Here is a 19,752-nt window from a genome sequence, read left to right on the forward strand (position 1 = left end):
CACGATGAAGGCGATCTTTCCTCCGTCCGATGGAAATGCTTGGGCGTGCAGGGTAAAATGGATATGGCATTAGTTCAGAAACCCTCTGCACGTACTTGCGTCTCCATGGAACCGAGAAGGTAATGGCAGCGAGAACAGAGGATCCGAACTGGAACTGCCAGGAGGTGTAGCAGGAGGGTCGAACAAAGGAGCTTGCATAAGAGCCATAAGGGAAGCAGCTAGCATCCCTAGCTGCTGTGCAATGGAGTCCACTGCCACAAGAAATTGATCCGGTCTTGCTCAGAGATCCTGCAGGTGTGCCTGCATGGCTTGGGAGGGTGACATGCCCTTGAATTGACCAGCGGGGTCCATGGACTGAGCGTACTGTCTCGATGCGGGGTGTGGACCAACTAGGCCGTAGCGGGATGGCAGCTGGCCAAACCGGTATAGTACAGAGTCTATAGTCCAGAAAGTGTACCTGTGTCAACTCAGACAGTAGCAAGGCAGAGTTGGATGGGACCAGGCAGCAGGTAGACGTCAGGCGTGGAGTAGCAGAACACGACCACAGCTTCAGCACGGCACTTGACCAGGACAGCACGGGATAACAGGATACAGGAAACACTTGGTAGCTGGAAGACACTAGGAGACCATTTACAAGACAAACTTTGGGTAACGAACAATGCTCAGGCAAACAACAAGAGGGCAGAGCCCCTTTTATAGTCCAGTAGAATTCTGGGCTTGATGAAGACTTCCTGCAATTATGCGTGAACTGGTCCTTTAAGACCATGCACGCGCGGGCGCCCTCCGGAGAACGTCTCGATACCAGGAAGTGAGTGCCGGCGCCTCACAGAGGGTCGCTGCTGCAGGGAACTCACATGTCCATGGCCGCCGAGGGTTAAGTCAGAACGACGGGCCGTGGCCATAGACGTTACACTCATGATGCCGAGTGAGAGAATGCTAAGAGTATGCAAAGCTGTCAAAGAAAAAGGGGGCTACCTTGAAAAATCTAAAATAAAAAGCAAATTCTGGCTTAACACTTTTGTTTACCCCCTTGTTCCATATGTGATCCTTCAAAACGTTCATGTCTCCAATATGAATGTGCAGGATAAAAAAAAAATAATAATAAGAAGAACCTTGAAATAAAAAGGCGTGTCCAAACTGACTGTATATAATGTGTGCGTAAAAAACAAACAAAAAAACAGACACTTGGTAGGTCATGGAATAAACTCATGTAACAAAGGATGGAGTAGAATTAAATTTCAGAGCTTTAGTATTTGGAGGCATTACATAGTAATACAAATATGTTCATTAATCATTTGCTTTCAATACTGTCAATTAATCAGAAAGACAAGTTACAGTAATAATAGGAGTGAACCTGCAGAGGCCTCCCACGTATAACACACGTTACACGGTTACTTCATCAAATGGAAACCTGGAATGATCATACTGACATTCACATTGTTCTAAATGAAGTCAAACTGTGGATGGAAAAACACACTAACTTCTGCTACGTAAGTAAGCAAGCAAACTTATAAAGAGTGAACTACCATGAAATACGATTAGATTTATGTGATTAACTATGGGCTAGACAACGTTAGTACTGTACATATCTAAGGCTTAATTCACATCTGCGTCGGGCTTCTGTTCATAGGTTCTGTTAGGCATTTCCGTCAGGGGAATCCATGAACGGAAACCATAGCTTTCCGTTTGCATTTCACTAGTAATGCCTCCGTTGCAAATGGTTTCCGTTTGTCTTCGCTTCCTAAGATTTCCATTTTTTTTTGCAGAAACAATAGCGCAGTCGCCTACGCTATTGATTTGTGCTGCTGTGTTTAACTTCTAGTGGTTCGCCTAAATTGCATTGTAACAAGTCCATCAATTGCATTAGCAGGACTAGGTCAGGATCGCTTTTGTATACAGTGGTTCCATTCACTGACAGCAAGAATACATCTGGTAATGGAATAGGTAAGAAATTAAAACTATATAGTGTACAATTATTTTTTTTTTATATGAATCCCACTATATAATTGAAACACCAATCCAGAATTTCTACCACTTTCCATACTATTAGGCCCCTTGTATTCAGAAATTACTGCAGAAAGGACCTTGGCAATATACATGTCCTACATGACCTAAGGGGAAAAAAAAAAAAAAAAAAAAAAGCTTTGCACCGCTTATTAATGGACGAATAGTGAATTCTGGAAACAAATATATAGTGCCATGTAAAAGGGATGCATTAAAAAAAAAAAAAAAAAAAGCCTTTACTCACCTCACAGATCCCCACATTCCGACGCCGCTACTCAGGTCCCCCTGTTGCTGTTTATTGACATGGCTGCAGTGATGGCATGCTCATATACACACGTGAATGCTGCAGCCAAGCACTGGCCTCAGCGATCCTGTGCCGTATGCCCACTGAGACCAATGATTGGTTGCAGCTTTCCTGTGGGTATACAAGCATGTCATCTCTGCAGCTATGTCAATAAACAGCAGCGGGGCGTACCGCAGCAGCGGTGCTGGAACGCTGGGTATCTGTGAGGCTTTTTTTCTAATGCAAGTTTATCCAGTTAGGTTTTACACTGAATTTAATGTTAAATACCCTTGACACTTTTTTAATATGTCGGAAAACCCCTTTAATGGTTAACAGGTTATATTAATTTAGTGAAAATACAAAACAAACCTTTTTTTTTTTTTAAATAAAGAATATAATATTTTTTAAAAATAAAAGGAAATGAAATAAGTGAAATGCCATTAAACAAAAACAAACTGAAGGCATCAGATTTTTGCCACGTAACCGTTCTGCACAGCCGCCTAAAATGTTTCCCTATGGCAATGCCAAGTCTAACACTCTCAAACTAAACATTTGTTAAATTTGGCAGCGATGCTAATTGACATAATTGGAAATGCAAGTTTAGGCTGTTCATGAACATTGAGGACAAAGCACTAAGACAAAGAAATAAAAACAGTTTATCAGACACTAATTTGGACACACACATCCAAACATGAGCTCGGTATTAAAATGGTTTAATATATAAAAAGCAAAAGTTTGGTCGATTTCACAAAGCACAAACTTATTTAGGATACTTTTGGATTCCTATTAACTGGTCATACAACCTTAGGTGGATGGGTTAGGGGTTTGACAACCTTACTGCATACAATCTCCAATCCAGAACAGTCGAGTGCTTACCTTATCTGGGTGCAAAAGTAGTGTAAAAATAGAGTAAGGCCCTGTTCACACGGAGTTTTTTGACACGTTTTTTGACGCGGAAAACGCGTCGGAAAACGCGCCAAAAACGACCCAAAATGACTCCCATTGATTTCAATGGGAGACGGAGGCGTTTTTTTACCGCGAGTAAAAAAAACGCCTCGCGGCAAAAAGAAGGGACATGACCCTTCTTGATGCGGTTTCCGCGTCCAAAACCGCATTGAAAGCAATGGGGACACGTCAAAAAACACCTCAAACTAGTGAGGTGTTTTCTGACGAGTATATTGCCGAGTGTTTTGCAGGAGTCGTCTCCTGCTGCTAGTCCAGCCCAGCAAGGGGCTGTCATTTCCTGTCTGCTCGTGGAGCCTGAAAAACATCGTGGACAGAACTCAGGGATACAGAAAACCGAAGTCCTGCATCCAAATCGAATACAAGTAAGTGCAATTGCTCCTATGTTCCATACATGCTACACATGTATGGAGCTGTGCATTTTTTTTTTAGATTTTTTTTTTAGATTTTTTTATTTTTTATTTTTTCATTTTGTTATGCAGTTGTTCATGTATGTCATCTCTTTTTTATTTTTTTTTAACATTTCAGGAACAGAAATGACGACAGCAGAGGTGTACCACCGAATGGACATTGATGTTGGGAAATTGATTCAAGAAGTAAGTATACTTTTTTTTTTTTTAATGTGGGCCTGTTCACATCAGCGTGGTTTCCGCTGAGGGGTTCCGTCGGTGCTTTCAGTCAGGGGAACCCCTCAACGGAAAGGCAAGTGTGAAGTGGTGACAGATCCGTTGCTAATGGTTTCTGTTTGTCCCCGTTGTGCAAAGGGTTCTGTCGTTTCGACTGAACCAATACCGCAGTGTAGGGAATCCCATTAGCAACGGATCCATCAGCATTGAAGTCAATGATGATGCAAACAGAAAACAATGTTTTTTTTAATGTGGGCCTGTTCACATCAGCGTGGTTTCTGCTGAGGGGTTCCGTCGGTGCTTTCAGTCAGGGGAACCCCTCAACGGAAAGGCAAGTGTGAAGTAAGTTCCGTTTGCATCACCATTCATTTCAATGGTGACAGATCCGTTGACAGAAGGATGTCAGGCTGGGTTCACACGACCATGTTACGTCCGTAATGTACGGAACGTATTTCAGCCGGAAGACCCGGACCGAAGACAGTGCAGGGAGCCGGGCTCCTAACATCATAGTGATGTACGACGCTAGGAGTCCCTGCCTCGCTGCAGGACAACTGTCCCGTACTGTAATCATGATTACAGTACGGGACAGTAGTTCCACGCAGAGGCAGGGACTCCTAGCGTCGTACATCACTATGATGCTAGGAGCCCGGCTCCCTGCACTGTCTTCGGTCCGGGTCTTCCGGCCGAAATACGTTCCGTACATTATGGACGTAACATGGTTGTGTGAACCCAGCCTCATGCGTGTGAAAACCTCGGCAAAAACAGCCTGAAAAACCGCCTGGAAAACCGCCTCAAAAACCACATCAAAAACCACGTCAAAAACCACATCAAACATGAAAACCTCCAGGGTCAGTTTTTACAGGAGGAATTTTCCTCCTGCAAAAAACTCTGTGTGAACAGGGCCTAAAGAAGCCGCAATAAGGCCTCAAGAACACAGCCATGTAATGGCTTTGTGCAAACTTAGATATGTGCCATATTGTGACGCCATACATATAGAAGTCTTTACCTCCCTATGCCTCTGATTTAATACAGAAGTAATTTTTGATTATTCCGTTGCATATTCATTTTAGGGGAGAAAACCTCTGTAAACCTATGCTATATGGAGGCACCATACGGCAGCTAACAGTGCCTACAGCCTCCATAGTCTCAAGCCATAGGGACTCCTTGTATGTAACAGTATAGGCACATTGAACACGACTCTGCTACGGCCCGTACTGTACAGCCAAATGATTTTAGACGGATACACACAGGTTTTTTTTCTTAGTGATTCATATGGCATCCATGAGAAAAAAATAATTGTGGCTCTCTCAAACACGTGTTGTATTACACAAGTATTCCCATGAAGGCACCTATAATCTGGATCCGTAGGGATGGCATGTGCTTCCGTAAACTGCCTGTGCACATGGCTTTTCCGTGTACATGAGACCTAAGGTCTCATACGTGATAAAATGTCTGATGTAAGGACTACACTAAGGATCATGATCTCATCGTGCTACAAGAGGCAATCGATGATGCTGGATTAGGCTAAAATTGTTGTATGTTGCCACATACAGGTGGCAGATTGAGAAAACAGCACAACAAACTAGAATGCCTTAGCTTTCTCTTTACCATAAAATAAACGTCAATTTACTATGTTTATTAATATTGGTTTATTTCATCTAAACGCCATTAGGCTTCTGCAACATATGGCAAAAATCTATCAAGATACAGCAATACGTACTTTGTGCTAACATTCGTAAACCTATATGTACAAAAGTTGGTGGGCAAAGAGTTAATGTTCACTGCTACAGCTGGGTCTACCTAATTCTGCCATTCCAGGAAACGGTGATCTGAACTGCAGAAAGCCATGGAGGAAGGTAAAGGAAAGGCTACAAAAATAACACCCCGCTGCTTAAATGGGAAACTGAGGCACTGGTTCCCATGAAAAGATGGGCTTGCCAAAACCACAGGAAGATAAAACACTCTGCATTTATGAGGCTTTTTTGATGTCCTTTGATCATTTCTGTTATCTCAATGGAGAACAGCAGTATACATATATATGCAAGAGTAAGAGAAAACCCACCAGTAAGAAGAACGGGCAACACTTTAGCTGGCAGGGGCTAGATATTTGGTAATGCTAGAACAATTCAGATCCAATACATCAGTAACACCCTCCCGAAGTCAACATTTATACCCGCTCTTGAACACATTAAACTTCTATGAATAAAAAGGTAACGCACTCAAAGAATTTGGATTCATTTTAGTAAAAATATAACAATCACAAAAAAATAAAAGCAATCTTCTAATTGGAGGATGAATTCGCTCTGAAAACTACAGTATTACTGTATACGGATTTCCTTGCCTAAATAATGACAGCTGCACTGAACGGGGGCGCCATACAGAAACAAACGCTAAACTGACATGTACCGGTGCTTTAGTAAGCTTTGTGCTAGAGTAGCATCATTTTTTATATCATATTATTATAATGAACAGGATGACACATTGTGCTTCTATTCAGGAATATTCTACAATGGGCTAGAGCGAACCGGTAGAATTCACTAAACTGGAAAATTCTCTAAAATCCGAAGTTCCCATTGTAAAAAAATGCCTTTAATATATACACAGGATACGCTCAAGTTTTAAAACAAAACTTTGCCATAGCAAAAATAATGAAAATTATTTTCAAAGTAACTTTAAAAATGCTTCCATTATGGAGGGGACTCAAGACCTAACTAGTTAGACGTAGAACAGTAGTTAGAACGATCTACTTGTAAAATGATCAACCAGCAGCCAGCCAACGGACGTAGTGGCCAAGACTCTGGAGGAGGAATACAATTATTTATATTTCACTCCAAAATTAGGGCTCCTGTGTGTGGACTACCGAGCCCTGGTGCCCAAATTTTCCAAACAATTCTCATCTTAATGAGCGAGTTTATGGGACACTAACACAGAATTGACCTGAGTGACCAGGAGTTTAGGGTGCTTCCAACGGAGAAGGTTTTTTGGCATAAAACGAAGAATTTTAGAAGGGACCTAGAGGCTTCCACCAGCACCTCTACTATAGCCAGACAAACCATCACAGGATAGCACATTATCCGTGGTACAGTTGGCTCCGTGGCTAGACATACTACTATGGAGGATGTCAGAGTACAGAGACTCCAAGTCCACGGTATCCAGTATTGTACCTTCAACAGGGCAGCCAAGTACTGTAGGATGACCGATAACCTAACACTCCAATTCCTACAGACTATATTCTATACGGTACTATTTCTAGCTACATGGAAGGAGGACAGCAGTCACAAATGAAATGTTCTCGTCTCATCTAGCACCCTAAATGAACCTGCCATGAGAACACATACTTTCCACATAAACAGCTGTAGTGCCCTCAATGAAAATAACCATACTTAAATGTTTACACCATCAACCTGATGCAAATATATTTTTACTAGTCTGAATAGTCTCTTAAGAAAAATAAATGAAGATTAATGTATAGTAATAGTGCTCAATATCTGGATGTAGTACTAAGAAGTGTGACACTTTGCCAGTCAATAAGATCTTGTCATTATCCTGCTCACGACCCATATATTGATAGTATTTAGAATAGAATTCTACCATTGACATGAGGGGCCATCATTAGTCTGACTGTAGTAATGTTTACAATGACTTTGCATTATTAACCCCTTAGTGACTGGGCCTGAAAAGACCTCAATGACCAGCTAAATTTATCTGTTTTTGCCTCTCTGCCTTTCATCAGCCATAACTTTTTTATTTTTTCAATGACGTGGTTGTATGAGGCCTTGTTTTAGGCGGGAGAAATCGTATTTTTTTTCCCCACGCAGTTTGGGGGTAAAATATATATTTTTTTTTACGGCGTGAATATAGGAAAAAGCGATACTCTGCATTCTTTTTCTTGTTTATTTTTTACCTGTTCACGCTAAATAACCCATTCGATTAATTCTTCAGGTTATTACGGTCGTGTAGATACCCAATATGTGTAGGTTTTTTGTTTTTATTTAGTGTAAGAGCAATAAAATTTATTTTATGCAAAATAATGACTTTTTGGGACTTTATTTTTTTTGTTACTTTTTTTTTAAAATCCCATTAAGGGATAACTTTTTTTTTTTTACTTGTAATGTATTAGCATACTCTTGTATGCTAATACATTACACTGTGTCACTATGACACAGGCTGCTGTTAGGGCGGCACATAGTGTGCCCGAACAGCAGGCACACAGAACAGATAGCCATGGGGTACTTTCTAGGTCCCCAGGGCTGACTGCAGAGGGATTTCCCGGTGTTTGATTGCATCACCGGAATCCCGGTGATGCGATCAAAGAGGGGAATTCCCTTTGATCATGCCGCGGTCACGAACCGCGGCAATCAAAGGGGGTCCAAATGTTTTCCGACTCCAGCTGTATTCAGGAGGCTTCTCTAGGATCAGGAGCTGTTAGTTACAGTTCCTGCTTAGAGGATCAGCGCTCACACGAGGGCTCATCAGCCTCATCTACAGCTACGCCAAAAGATGTCGCTGTAGGCTGGGGACCTGCACCGCCTGACGTCAAAAGACAGTGGGCGGTCGGAAAGGAGTTAACATGCGTTATTAACACGGTGTAATAAACAAGGCCAAGTGTACATTTTAGGTGCTCCCATTATTACAATTTGCTCTGTATGGCTGAAAGGGCATTGGGAAAGATTTGGGGGGAATCAATTGCTATTTCATAGCAACTTCTAAAATAAAAATGGGAATCTCCAACAATCAGGACCTGTTAATCCGAATGTTAATCTCAGTGGAGGAAAAAGTGGATAATTTCCTTTTATGAAACTAAAAACCTGGAGATTAATTTACAAAGTAATATCAGTTGCTTGTGCAGAGTCCAAAGATCTCTCAAAAGTCTTGATAGCACTACCTGTTACTTCCTGAAAGAGGAGCCCAGTGCACGTAGCAAACACTGACGTTACATCAGCCAGCAATGTGAGCATTTAAATGTATACAGCTCTGAGTTTATATAAATACATACAAGCAAAAGGAAAACGCAATAGATTTAAAAAAAATAAAAAAAATATACACATATCTATCTATATGTATCTGTTTTAGGCAGTTGTGGTAAAATGCGGCAAAGCAAGAATGCTTTCAAAAATAGACGTGTTAATAGTTGTATTTTTTTTTTATCAATTAACAAAATAAAGTGAATGAACAGAAGAGAAAGGTAAATCAATTCAATATTTGGTGTGACCACCCTTTGCGCAAGTATACCTAGAAGAATTGATGCCGTTTTGAAGGCAAAGTCATGGATTTTGTAGTATTATATAATCAGGTGTATGATTAACAGATTATACCATACAGGTGATAATAATCATACGTCTCATATGTAGGTTGAAACAGTCATTAAGTAATAGAAACAGCTGTGTAGGAGGCTTAAAACCAGACGAGGAACAGCCAAACTCTGCTACAAAGGGGAGGTTGTGGAAGACCGTTTCATGTCACAGGGCCACGATCGCAAGACTGAGTAGATTAACAAGACACAAGGTAGTTCTACTGCATTAGCAAGGTCTCTCCCAGGCAAAAATTTCAAAGCAGACTGGGGTTTTAAGATATGCTGTCCAAGCTCGTTTGAAGAAGCACAAAGAAACAAGCAATGTTAAGGACCGTAGACACCGTGGCAGCAGGTGCTCTGGTGCGATGAGTCAAGATTTTAAATATTGGGCGGTGTCAAAAGGCAGTTCATTTGCCGAAGGGCTGGCGAGCGGTACAATAATATGTCTGCAGGCAACAGTGAAGCATGGTGGAGGTTCCTTGCAAGTTTGGGGCTACATTTCAGCAAATGGAGTTGGGGATTTGGTCCAGATTAATAGTGTCCTCAATGCTGAGTAATACAGGCAGATACTTATCCATCATGCAATACCGTCAGGGAGGAGTCTGATTGGTTTCAAATTTATTCTGCAGCAGGACGACCCTAAACATACAGCCAATGTCATTTAGAACTATCTTCAGCGTAAAGAACAACAAGGAGCCCAGGAATTGATGATATAGCCCACACAGAGCCCCTATCTCAACATCGAGTCCGATTACATGAAGAAATAGAAGGATTTGAGGAAGCCTACTTCCACAAAAGATCTGTGGTTACTGCTCAAAGATGTTTGGAACAACCTCCCTGCAGAGTTCCTTCAAAAATGGTGTGCAAGTGTACCTAGAAGAAATGATGCTGCTTTGAAGGCAAAGGGTGGTCACACCAAATACGGATTTGATATACAATTCTCTCCATTTACCTTGCATTTTGTTAATTGAAAAAAATAATATTAAAGAACTTCTATTTTTGAAAGCATTCTTACTTTGCAGCACAATTTAAAAAGGCAGCTGCAGTTTATGACTGTACTACCATTCATAGTTGAAACCTTTAGGCCTCATGCACACGACCGTAAAAGCTCCCGTTATTACGGGTCGTAATTACGACCCGTAATAACGGGCTCATAGACTTCTATTGGCCACGGGTACCTTCCCGTTTTCTTACGGGAAGGTGCCCGTGCCGTTGAAAAAGATAGAACATGTCCTATTTCAGGCCGTAATAACGGCACGGGCAGCCCATAGAAGTCTATGGAGCTCCCGTAATGATGGGTGGCTACATGTGTGCACCCGTCATTATGGCAAAGTTGATATGCGACATCAGTAAATAGTGATCGGAAGTAACTCTTTCAGCACCCTGGACAGTGAACTCCGATGAGAATATAGAGCAACCTGTAAAAAAAAAAAAAAAAAAAAAAGACGTTCATACTTACCGAGAACTTCCTGCTTCCTCCAGTCTGGTCTCCCGGCCGTTGCCTTGGTGACGCGTCCCTCTCGACATCCGGCCCGACATCCCTGGATGACATTTCAGCCCATGTGACCGCTGCAGCCAATCACAGGCCAATCACATGCTGCAGCGGTCACATGGACTGCCGCGTCATCCAGGGATGTCGGGCTGGATGTCGAGAGGGACGCGTCACCAAGGCAACGGCCGGGTAAGTATGAATTTCTTTTACTTTTACCTCGGAAAGGGCTGCCCCTTCTCTCTATCCCGCACTGATAGAGAAGGGGCTGCCGATTAGTGCAGTGCAATTTTGTGTGTGTGTGTGTGTGTGTTTTTACCAAATATCGTGTAGGCCCCAGTCATGCCACCAAAACTGCGGTCAGCCGTCGAGGCATGGACTCTACAAGACCTACTGTATGAAGCGGTCCTGTGGTATCTGGCAACAAGATGCATGCAGCAGATCCTTTGTCCTATAAGTTGTGAGGTGGGTCTCCATGGATCAGACTTGTTTTTCTAGCAGATCCAACAAATGCTCGGCCAAGTCAACACCTTCAACTTTTTGTCATGTTCCTCAAACCATTCCTGAATAATTTTTGCATTGTGGCAGGGAGTATTATATTACTGGATGAGGCCACTGCCTTTAGGGAATACGGTCGCCATGAAGTGGTGTACTTCAATAATGTTTAGGTAGGTTGTACGTGTCAAAGTGACAAACATGAATGTCAGGACCCCAGGTTTTCCAGCAGAACATTGTCCAGAGCATCACACTGTCTCCCGTAGCTTGCCTTCTTCCCCATAGTGCATCCAGGTGCCAGTTATTCCCCAGGTAAAGAAAAAAAAACACAGAAAAAGGGCAGGCTCAATCACCAGCTCCCTGCAGGATGCAGACAAGCACAATGCTACATGGAGGGAGATCCACTCTCATGCCTACTATTCATGAGGGGGTTGGTTGTTTAGTATTATTGCTTACAGATAAAGCTTAAACAAGGGTGCCACTCACACAGTTACGTGTAGTGCACCATTCTGGCTTATAGCCTATTAATCACGCCTATACTATTAGACAAGACGGGCTGCCCAGCACTATCAAAGTGCGCCACACTATCCCCCAGTGATAAAAAGCCTGGCTGCATCCTGAAAAAATATACATGATAAACATGAGGTATTAGTAGATATTTTGGCCAAAATGTGCAAGCTCGCAACCCGTAACAAGGGTCCTCATCATCTTGCAAGTCCCTACACTCAAATTACAAACCACAGAGCTGGTGATTGAGCCTGCCCTTGTATCAGTATGTATAAGTAAACATATGTCCCTTTTTTTGTGGTTTGTAAAGTTTGTAACTTTTCCCAAGGTAAGCAACTCACTCCCACCCGGCTGTACACATGTTAAAAAAAACGTAATTTATCAGACCAAGCCGCATTCCTCCACTGCTCCATGGTTCAGATGTTCATGTGCCCATTGTAGGCATTTTCGGGGGCGGACAGTTGTCAGTATGGGCACTATGACGAGGCTACAGGGCCCCAAGCGCAGCAAACTGCAATACACTATGTGTACACGTTTGTATCATAAACAGCGTTTACTTTTTCAGCAATTTGTGCTAAAGTAGCAGTCTGAGGGATCGGACCAGCTGTCACTTTTAATACCCATCAATGAGCTTTAGGCAGCCATGCCCCAGTTGCGGATGTACTGGCTGTCGTTCCTTGTACTTATTTTTTTTGGTAGGTACTAACCACTGTATACCGGAAACACCAAGTTTTTTCTGGCTTCTAATCAATCAACTTCAAGAACGGACTATTCACTTGCTGCCTAATAGATCCCATCCCGCGACAGGTAAAGTGAACATGGATTATCTAGTTGAAATGGCGACTGCCAAGGGTTTTAATGTTTTTATTGAGACAGATAGTTTTCTGTTCTTCTTATACATTACAGAAAATTACAATAGAACACATTTTATAGAAAATGGAAGTGAAATCTGCTTGTTGCCAGACAGAACAGCGTTCAGGGATGCAATGTCAACTCTCTTCTATGACTGCAGGCACGGTCACACACACACACACACACACACACACACACACACACACACACACACACACACACACAACAGTAGAACCTGGATGACACACGGAGGGTGGTAGGCCAAACAGCACTTGGCATTGTTCTGTTGTAAGGCTCCCAGAAAACTAGCAGAATTTTTTAAGTATTGGACAATCCAGCCAGAAAAATTATTTATTATGTATAAAAAATAATTTTACAAAGTATACTATTTTTCTTGATACCATCAAGAATTAGATTTTTGGGTTGAAAGTGGATTTTTTTTCTTTAGGCTCAATACAAAACCCTAAATTACATTCAACAATAGCAATTCTATGATCACATTTTTATTAAAATTGAAATCTTAAAAAAATAGCTTTTGTAAAATGTGTCTACAATACCCAATACTATATAAAAACATCCAGATTCCCAGTTTCTCCGCAGTCTTTCTAAAATAAGAATCTGCAATTCCAGAGAACACAACTTTCACAAGTTTAAGACAATAACAGCACAAGTTACAGAAGAGAGGTCAAAACAGACACCGAAAGCCTCACCGCAAAGAAAAAGCCAGGGAAACTGCTGGAGACGGTGTCAGGGGGGTTCCAAGTTCAACCAGAGTGCAGCATTCAGGTCAAGTATACGCAATGCTACAGAGCGCAGCTCAAGACCGGAATTTACTACACATGGGAAATGGTTTGACCCCATAGGTTTGGGAATGTATACAGGGTTAACCGGTCTGAAGCCTACTTGGCAAATGGTGGGTATTAATAATTACAGGCTGGCATTTCCCCACACTTGGTCAAACTCCAATGCTTGCCATTATGATCAAAGTAATCATATCACCTGAGAAGAGGTAAAAGGTCCAGCATAGTCACCCTTTTCCTGAACGGGGGAGGGGGGTGAAGTCATACTTATGACCGTGCATCCTACAACGTGGGAGAACATAGCGATTACATCACAGGTAAATGTGTAAGACACTGTAAGCGTTAGCTCATGGATTGAACAGAACAGCTTTCACTGCCATATACAACTCTAGACTTGTTCCCATGAGATCATCTTTGGCACGCGACAGGTGAACATTGTACACAAGCTTAAAGGTTTAACAAGCTCTTCACTAACACAAAGGGCAATATTTATCAATCAAGTGCTCATGTTGAGATTTTATCAGCACAAAACAGCAGTCGGACAGTCACCCCCAGGCAACAGCCACGTGATGGAGCCGTACTCCAGGGGAAATCTGCTGCTCAAAATGATGTGACTTACAGATTCAATAGAATGTATTCATTATTCAAAAAAAATAAATGTGATTACTAAAAAATGACTCAAATGTAACATTGGCATTAGATCTTTTACTGAAGGTTCAGAAGTGAATACAACTACATGCCACAAACCATTATTTGCTAAAGTGATACATAAATATGGCAGATATCGATAAAAGACCAAAGCATACGTTAAGAAACTAGCTGCCATGTTGGCGTTTTTGTGTCCTTCATTTGGTAGTTCTCCCTTATTCTTCATTGGTCAGCAATGAGTTTTCATGGAAACTATGCCAAGCAAGTTCCACCTTCTTAGAAAAAAAGGGATGACCACAAATAAGGTCTCCTAAGGAGAAGAAAAAATTCCACAAAACGTAGGCCTTATTGAAACGGACATGTCAGTTTTGCGCGCACAAAAAACGCTGCATTTTGCGCACGCAAAAAAAGGCTGCGGACTTGTTTTCAAGTCCGTGCATTATATGGTAAAAAACATGGTGAAATTAAAAACTACAACTTGTCCGGCAAAAAAAAAGCAAAGCCCTCATATAGCTATATTGACTGTAAAAGAAATCATTAATTGCTTTTGGAATACGCGTAAAAAAACAAAAAAAAACAAATTTGAGGTGACTGTGCAACACCGATCATCAATGCATCGATTTCTATCAAGAAATGCAAATGTCGCATTAGACAGAGATGATCTGTAAAGGATCGTGGTCTTGGATTAAGAGGCTCTTCTGGTGTTTATATTGTAACAGTAGGGTTTCCAAGTGACAGAGCCGTAATAAAAATTACGTACCGGTTCCAGAAATATGGCAATCTGCCGGTCGGACAACTCTAACGAAAAAATTTAATTGGTGCCTTGACCGCTTTGCTCACATAAAATGGCGTTCAGATTGGAACTCTTGCTTCATCCACTCACATAACATGGTCACCTCGGCTACGCTGCGTGTGTCAACACGCAATTTGAGTTGTATGATTTTGTATTATCTAGTGACGGTTTGTCAAATTACAATCATCACTATCGTCTAAAATAAAAGGGGGTGGGGTGCACAGCAGTTTAAGGACTCTCATCTCATCAATCCTTATAATAACCAACGTTGCTATTCACTTTGGTAGATTTATTCAATGTTTAGTGATCTTGTGTCTTTTTAGAAGCCGTGGATGGGAACTAAATACACGAAACCTAAAAGCTACATAAAAAGGGATTGGAGAAGCTTGAAATTTTAATATCTGACATATTTGCTAGGCCAGGTCAACAGGGGATGGAAATGGAAATGCTGCACGTTTTCCATGTGGATTACACTACAAGCCATGTGAGTGAGATTTGAACAAATCTCATCCACATATTGCAGAGCATTTTTCCACACGAAAATCAGAGCAGGCTGTGGATTTTAAAATCCGGAGCATGCTCATTCTTTAGTGGACGTTCACAGTGGATTTTATCCTTTTCAAAGTACTGTAGAAAGGGTGAACCTGCACATAGCACCTGCATATTTTGCTGCAGAATTGCTGCAAAAAAAATACAAACCCGTTACGTGTGCAGGTACCCTTTATACATCTAACATGTTTTCTCACCATCCAGCAAAATTAACTATAAATTACTAAATACAATTATCTCATTCAGGCTACAGCTACACAGCGACTTTGGCGATCGCTGTGTCACCCTGCCTGAATTGGAGGAAATAAAAGTCGATGTGGTCACCTGGTGATTCGTAAATTGCCGTGACTCCCCAATCGCAAGTAATCCAAACCCAATGGACTTATTGTAACTGTAGTGTCGCGACAACTTATAAGTCGTAAAGCGACTACATTAAAGTGGGTTGTCAGATGGCCCAAAAAGCAAAAAAAAAAAAATCCCAACACATGTATAGAATTTGCCTTATGGTACTACATAATTTCCTAAAAGAAAATAATTTAGTGCCATTAACTTACTCGCGGCACAAAGGTTCCTCTAGTTCCGGGACTTTGTGATTCAGCTTGCACTGATAAACTACATATCCCATCATGCTTTTCTTACCTGACTGCAGCCTATACCCCACCTCTGATAGACTGTGCATGCAGCGGGGACTGAGGGCTGGCTTAAGAGAGAAGCACATTGCCAGCTCCTTTAGGTCACCTGATTGATGATGCACCGACACCAACAATCGGAGAAGAGAAGTCACGTGAGGCTGTGTCGGCGCATCATCATGTAGAAGGAAACTACAGAGCTTCCTGCATCAGAAGATTGGGCTTTTGGGCAGCGTTTCTGCACAGAATTGAAAACACAAGTCACCTATTCTAGGAATAACAGCGTCCAGTTTTAGGTCTCCGGATAACGCTTTTAACTTTGCGATGCAGGCAGACAGCAATATTTGGGTACGCAACAGTAAGGACACCCTCTGTACAGCGTTGCTGAATACATTGGCTCTATATAAGTAAAATAAATAAATAATATAAATAAATGGATAGGCCGTGAATGTGCTAGGGCTACATGGTCGTTTATGCTAGGGCTACACAGCAACTTGGTGTAATCCTAGCACATTCACGGCCTATCCATTTAAATGTCTTTATTTCTGTTCCTTATATAGCGCCAACATATTCTGCACCGCTGTACAGAGGTTGTCCGTACTTACTGTCCCCATTGGAGCTCACAATCTAAATTCCCTATGGTAAGTTTTTGGGGTGTGGGAGGAAACCGGAGAACTCTGAGGAGCAAACATACAAACTCAATGCAGATGAAGTTCTTGGTTGGATTCAAACCCAGGACCATAGTGCTAACCATCGAGCCACCATGCTGCCCTTAATAGATGCGGGTTCCAGATCTGGAAAAACGGCCAGTGCGGACAGTGTCGAGGAACCCCCTTTCACAAGGTATGGGCAGGTCCTGATAGATTAGCTATTGCAAAACCAACTATCAGGGCATGTTGAGCGTTGTAGTTTTGCAACAGCTGGAGAGCCACAGGTTGTAAAACACCGATAGAGGGTCCCTCTATCAGACATTAATGTCATATCTTGTGGATAAGTCATAAATGTTTAAGACGGGATTACCCTTTAATATTATTAAGTGCCGTCTAGTCGTTTCCAACCCCTGGCGACAGGATTTCTCTAGAAAAAGCCAATTATCTCATAGGTCACTAATATGACTATTTATGTCCGCACTAGGTGCAAGATTAACTTTTCACAAGACTTATTTTACATGGACGGTACTGGGAAAATAGAGCTGATCTATTGCGCCCTTTCTGTGCGATTACTAGTGATTTGTCTGCTTTGTTTTGCGTGTTTTTCCATGGTACTGGGAAAGTATCTTGATTTTACGTAATGGATTATGGAAATCCACACATATTAAACTGCAGAACAGAACAATAATTCTCTTTTTGGATGCTTAGAACTAAACAATTTTCCTGAAAATTAGCAAAAGTTGTGTCACAGCCTCAAAAATAATAAAAAATAATAAATAATAATAAAAAATGGTGTTCTATGTAAATAGAATGAGGTAAAAAAATGCATACGTACATACCATAACCATCAATCTACTAAATATATAGGAAAGTATCACCACCAGTACAAAAGCTACAGAAGGTCAGGACATCCTCCACACCTGGTTTGTATCTTCACAGTATAAGTGGATGTGACACAGGCAGCTTGAATAAGAAAGCACATTTTCCATTGCATGTGCAGCAAAGAAACCACCTGGAGGATACATCTTATTCCTCCAATAACTATTCTGATAAAAAGATTAATGGCCATGACTTCATCGCCATAATACACTGCACAATAGTGATCGCATTCACATAAAACCACCCCTTGAGAATGACAAGTCACAACACATTACGTAATGTGCACTTCACTTACATAGTTATTACAGAAGTCGAAAAAAAGACACATGTCCATCAAGTTCAACTTGTCCTTCTACACAGTAACCCTTTCTTCACCGGACAGTATGCACACAGTCACTTGGAATCCTTTGACATGACACTCCTATGATAACTCTGTTTTTTTAAAGTCAAATTTTGTAAAATACTATACACGTTTATTTCGCTCATAAAAACATGGAGTTTGTCAAGAACAATTACATTTGTTGAAACCCTTTAAGATGAAATATTTGGAATCAAGAAGAAATTGCAAGAAATTCAGCTGTATCATAAAAAGGAGTGTTAATAAAATCGGGAAAACCATCTATTATTTCCTAACTTGAACAAAAATGTGAGCAGTAACAGGATAAACTAATATGTTTTCATGTAACCGCTTTATGTTCTGAAGAAGTGGTCCCCGACCAGTGGCTCAGGAGCCACGTGGCTCGCAACACCCTGCTATGTGGATGGCCATAGGAACCCTGAGTTATAACCATATGCTCTTGCTACAATATCCACATTAACAATAATGCAGACCTATCCTATCCCCAGAAAAGTGGCAATGTTTCAAGCTGAAATATTTACCTGCAAATTTCATGACTTTGTGTCTCTCTATGTTTAATATGTTACATTTTTTTTAATTTAAATGTGTCTCTCGACCATCACTCAAAATTAAATGTGGCTCACATAAAAAGGTTGGGGACCGATGTCCTAGAGTTATGCCCTTTGTCAAGAAATTTTCCAAGGTTTTCATTGAGCGGCCGACTAGTGGGAGATCTAGTAGGTCTTTTTATTTATAAAAAAAAAAAAAAAGAAGATAGGAAGTTGCCTTACAGGTTCCAACAAAGTATAATGGAATAATTCTTCTTGCCATCCTAGGAAAATATTTAATTGCAGTAAATTTAAACCCTGCTATTCTGCAGAGCACCTTTTATATGTACAATTCTAGAGTTTGGATCCTAACATTTTTATGAAGGTCATATAAAGATGAGATCTCTATATAGTGTTATTTGCACATGTATAGATTACAAATTGACCGAAAAGTAGCGTCTACCAACGTCACTTATCTGAAATCCCAACTCCGTTATGAACTTACTTGTTGCTGTCTCTGTACTTGTAAATGTAGCAGCCTTGAGGCATTGCACTCTCTTTGTCTAATGTGAAGGATAGTTTTAGCTGGAAAAAAGAAAAGTAAAACGTTAGTAATGTAATTCATTTTACTGTAGATTTATGATCAGCAGGAGATGCACATTATCTAATAGGGCCAAACTACACCACGCCTAGGAGCACAAGCTGTTTGGCCACACCAATAATGACTAAAGATCTGATGGACATTTCAACCCTCTAAGGCTTCGTGCACATCTGCGTTGTGACTCCATTGTTCATGGGTTCCGTTGGACCTTTCCCTCAGGGGAACCCAAGAACAGAATCCAAACTGAAAAAAACGTAAACCATAGGTTTCCATTTGAATCACCATTGATTTCAATGGTGACAGATCCAGTGCAAATGATTTCCGCTTGCCACCGTTGTTTAAGGGTTCCGTCGCTTTGACGGAATCAATACCGTACTCTACTTAGCTATTCATTCCGTCAAAATGACGGAACCCTTACACAACCATTTGCACCAGATCCGTCACCATTGAAAATCAGTGGTGATGCAAACGTAAACCTTTGGTTTCCGTTTGTTACAGTTTGGATTATGTTTATGTGTTTCCCCTGCCGGACAGGTCCGACGGAACCCATGAACGGAGTCCCGACGCAGATGTGAACGAAGCCGAAGGAATACGGTTGCCTCATAGCGACTCTTGCAAGAAATGTATGATAAATCGCAGTGCCTGGGGTATATGTGAATGCCACTATGTGTGCTATATTCTTTTACAGGTTGTGCCATGGGAAAGAATGATTTTTACAACGTAAAGATCAATAAAAAAAACAAAAAAACAACTAATTAGGGTGCAGTCGCACGCGGCAGATTTTATGTCAACAACTTTTTAGACTA

The 19,752-nt window shown here is 41.3% G+C and overlaps 2 protein-coding genes across 3 annotated transcripts in view; one reads left to right on the forward strand and one right to left on the reverse strand.

Annotated features, from left to right (window-relative positions):
* Window positions 1-19,752, reverse strand: part of DIS3L2 (DIS3 like 3'-5' exoribonuclease 2) — a 287,501-nt gene that overhangs the window by 34,545 nt on the left and 233,204 nt on the right. For both annotated transcript variants that reach the window (XM_075861827.1, XM_075861828.1), the window contains one exon: window positions 18,851-18,930. In XM_075861827.1, the coding sequence (XP_075717942.1) occupies window positions 18,851-18,930 (80 nt within the window). The remainder of the gene's footprint in view (window positions 1-18,850; window positions 18,931-19,752) is intronic.
* PDE6D (phosphodiesterase 6D) overlaps window positions 3,473-19,752 on the forward strand; it is a 557,644-nt gene continuing 541,364 nt past the window's right edge. The window contains exons 1-2 of the mRNA XM_075861829.1: window positions 3,473-3,615; window positions 3,779-3,846. The gene's annotated coding sequence lies outside the window, so the exon portion shown is untranslated. The remainder of the gene's footprint in view (window positions 3,616-3,778; window positions 3,847-19,752) is intronic.

Source organism: Rhinoderma darwinii, chromosome 4 (assembly GCF_050947455.1).
Source record: "Rhinoderma darwinii isolate aRhiDar2 chromosome 4, aRhiDar2.hap1, whole genome shotgun sequence".
NCBI lineage: Eukaryota > Metazoa > Chordata > Amphibia > Anura > Rhinodermatidae > Rhinoderma > Rhinoderma darwinii.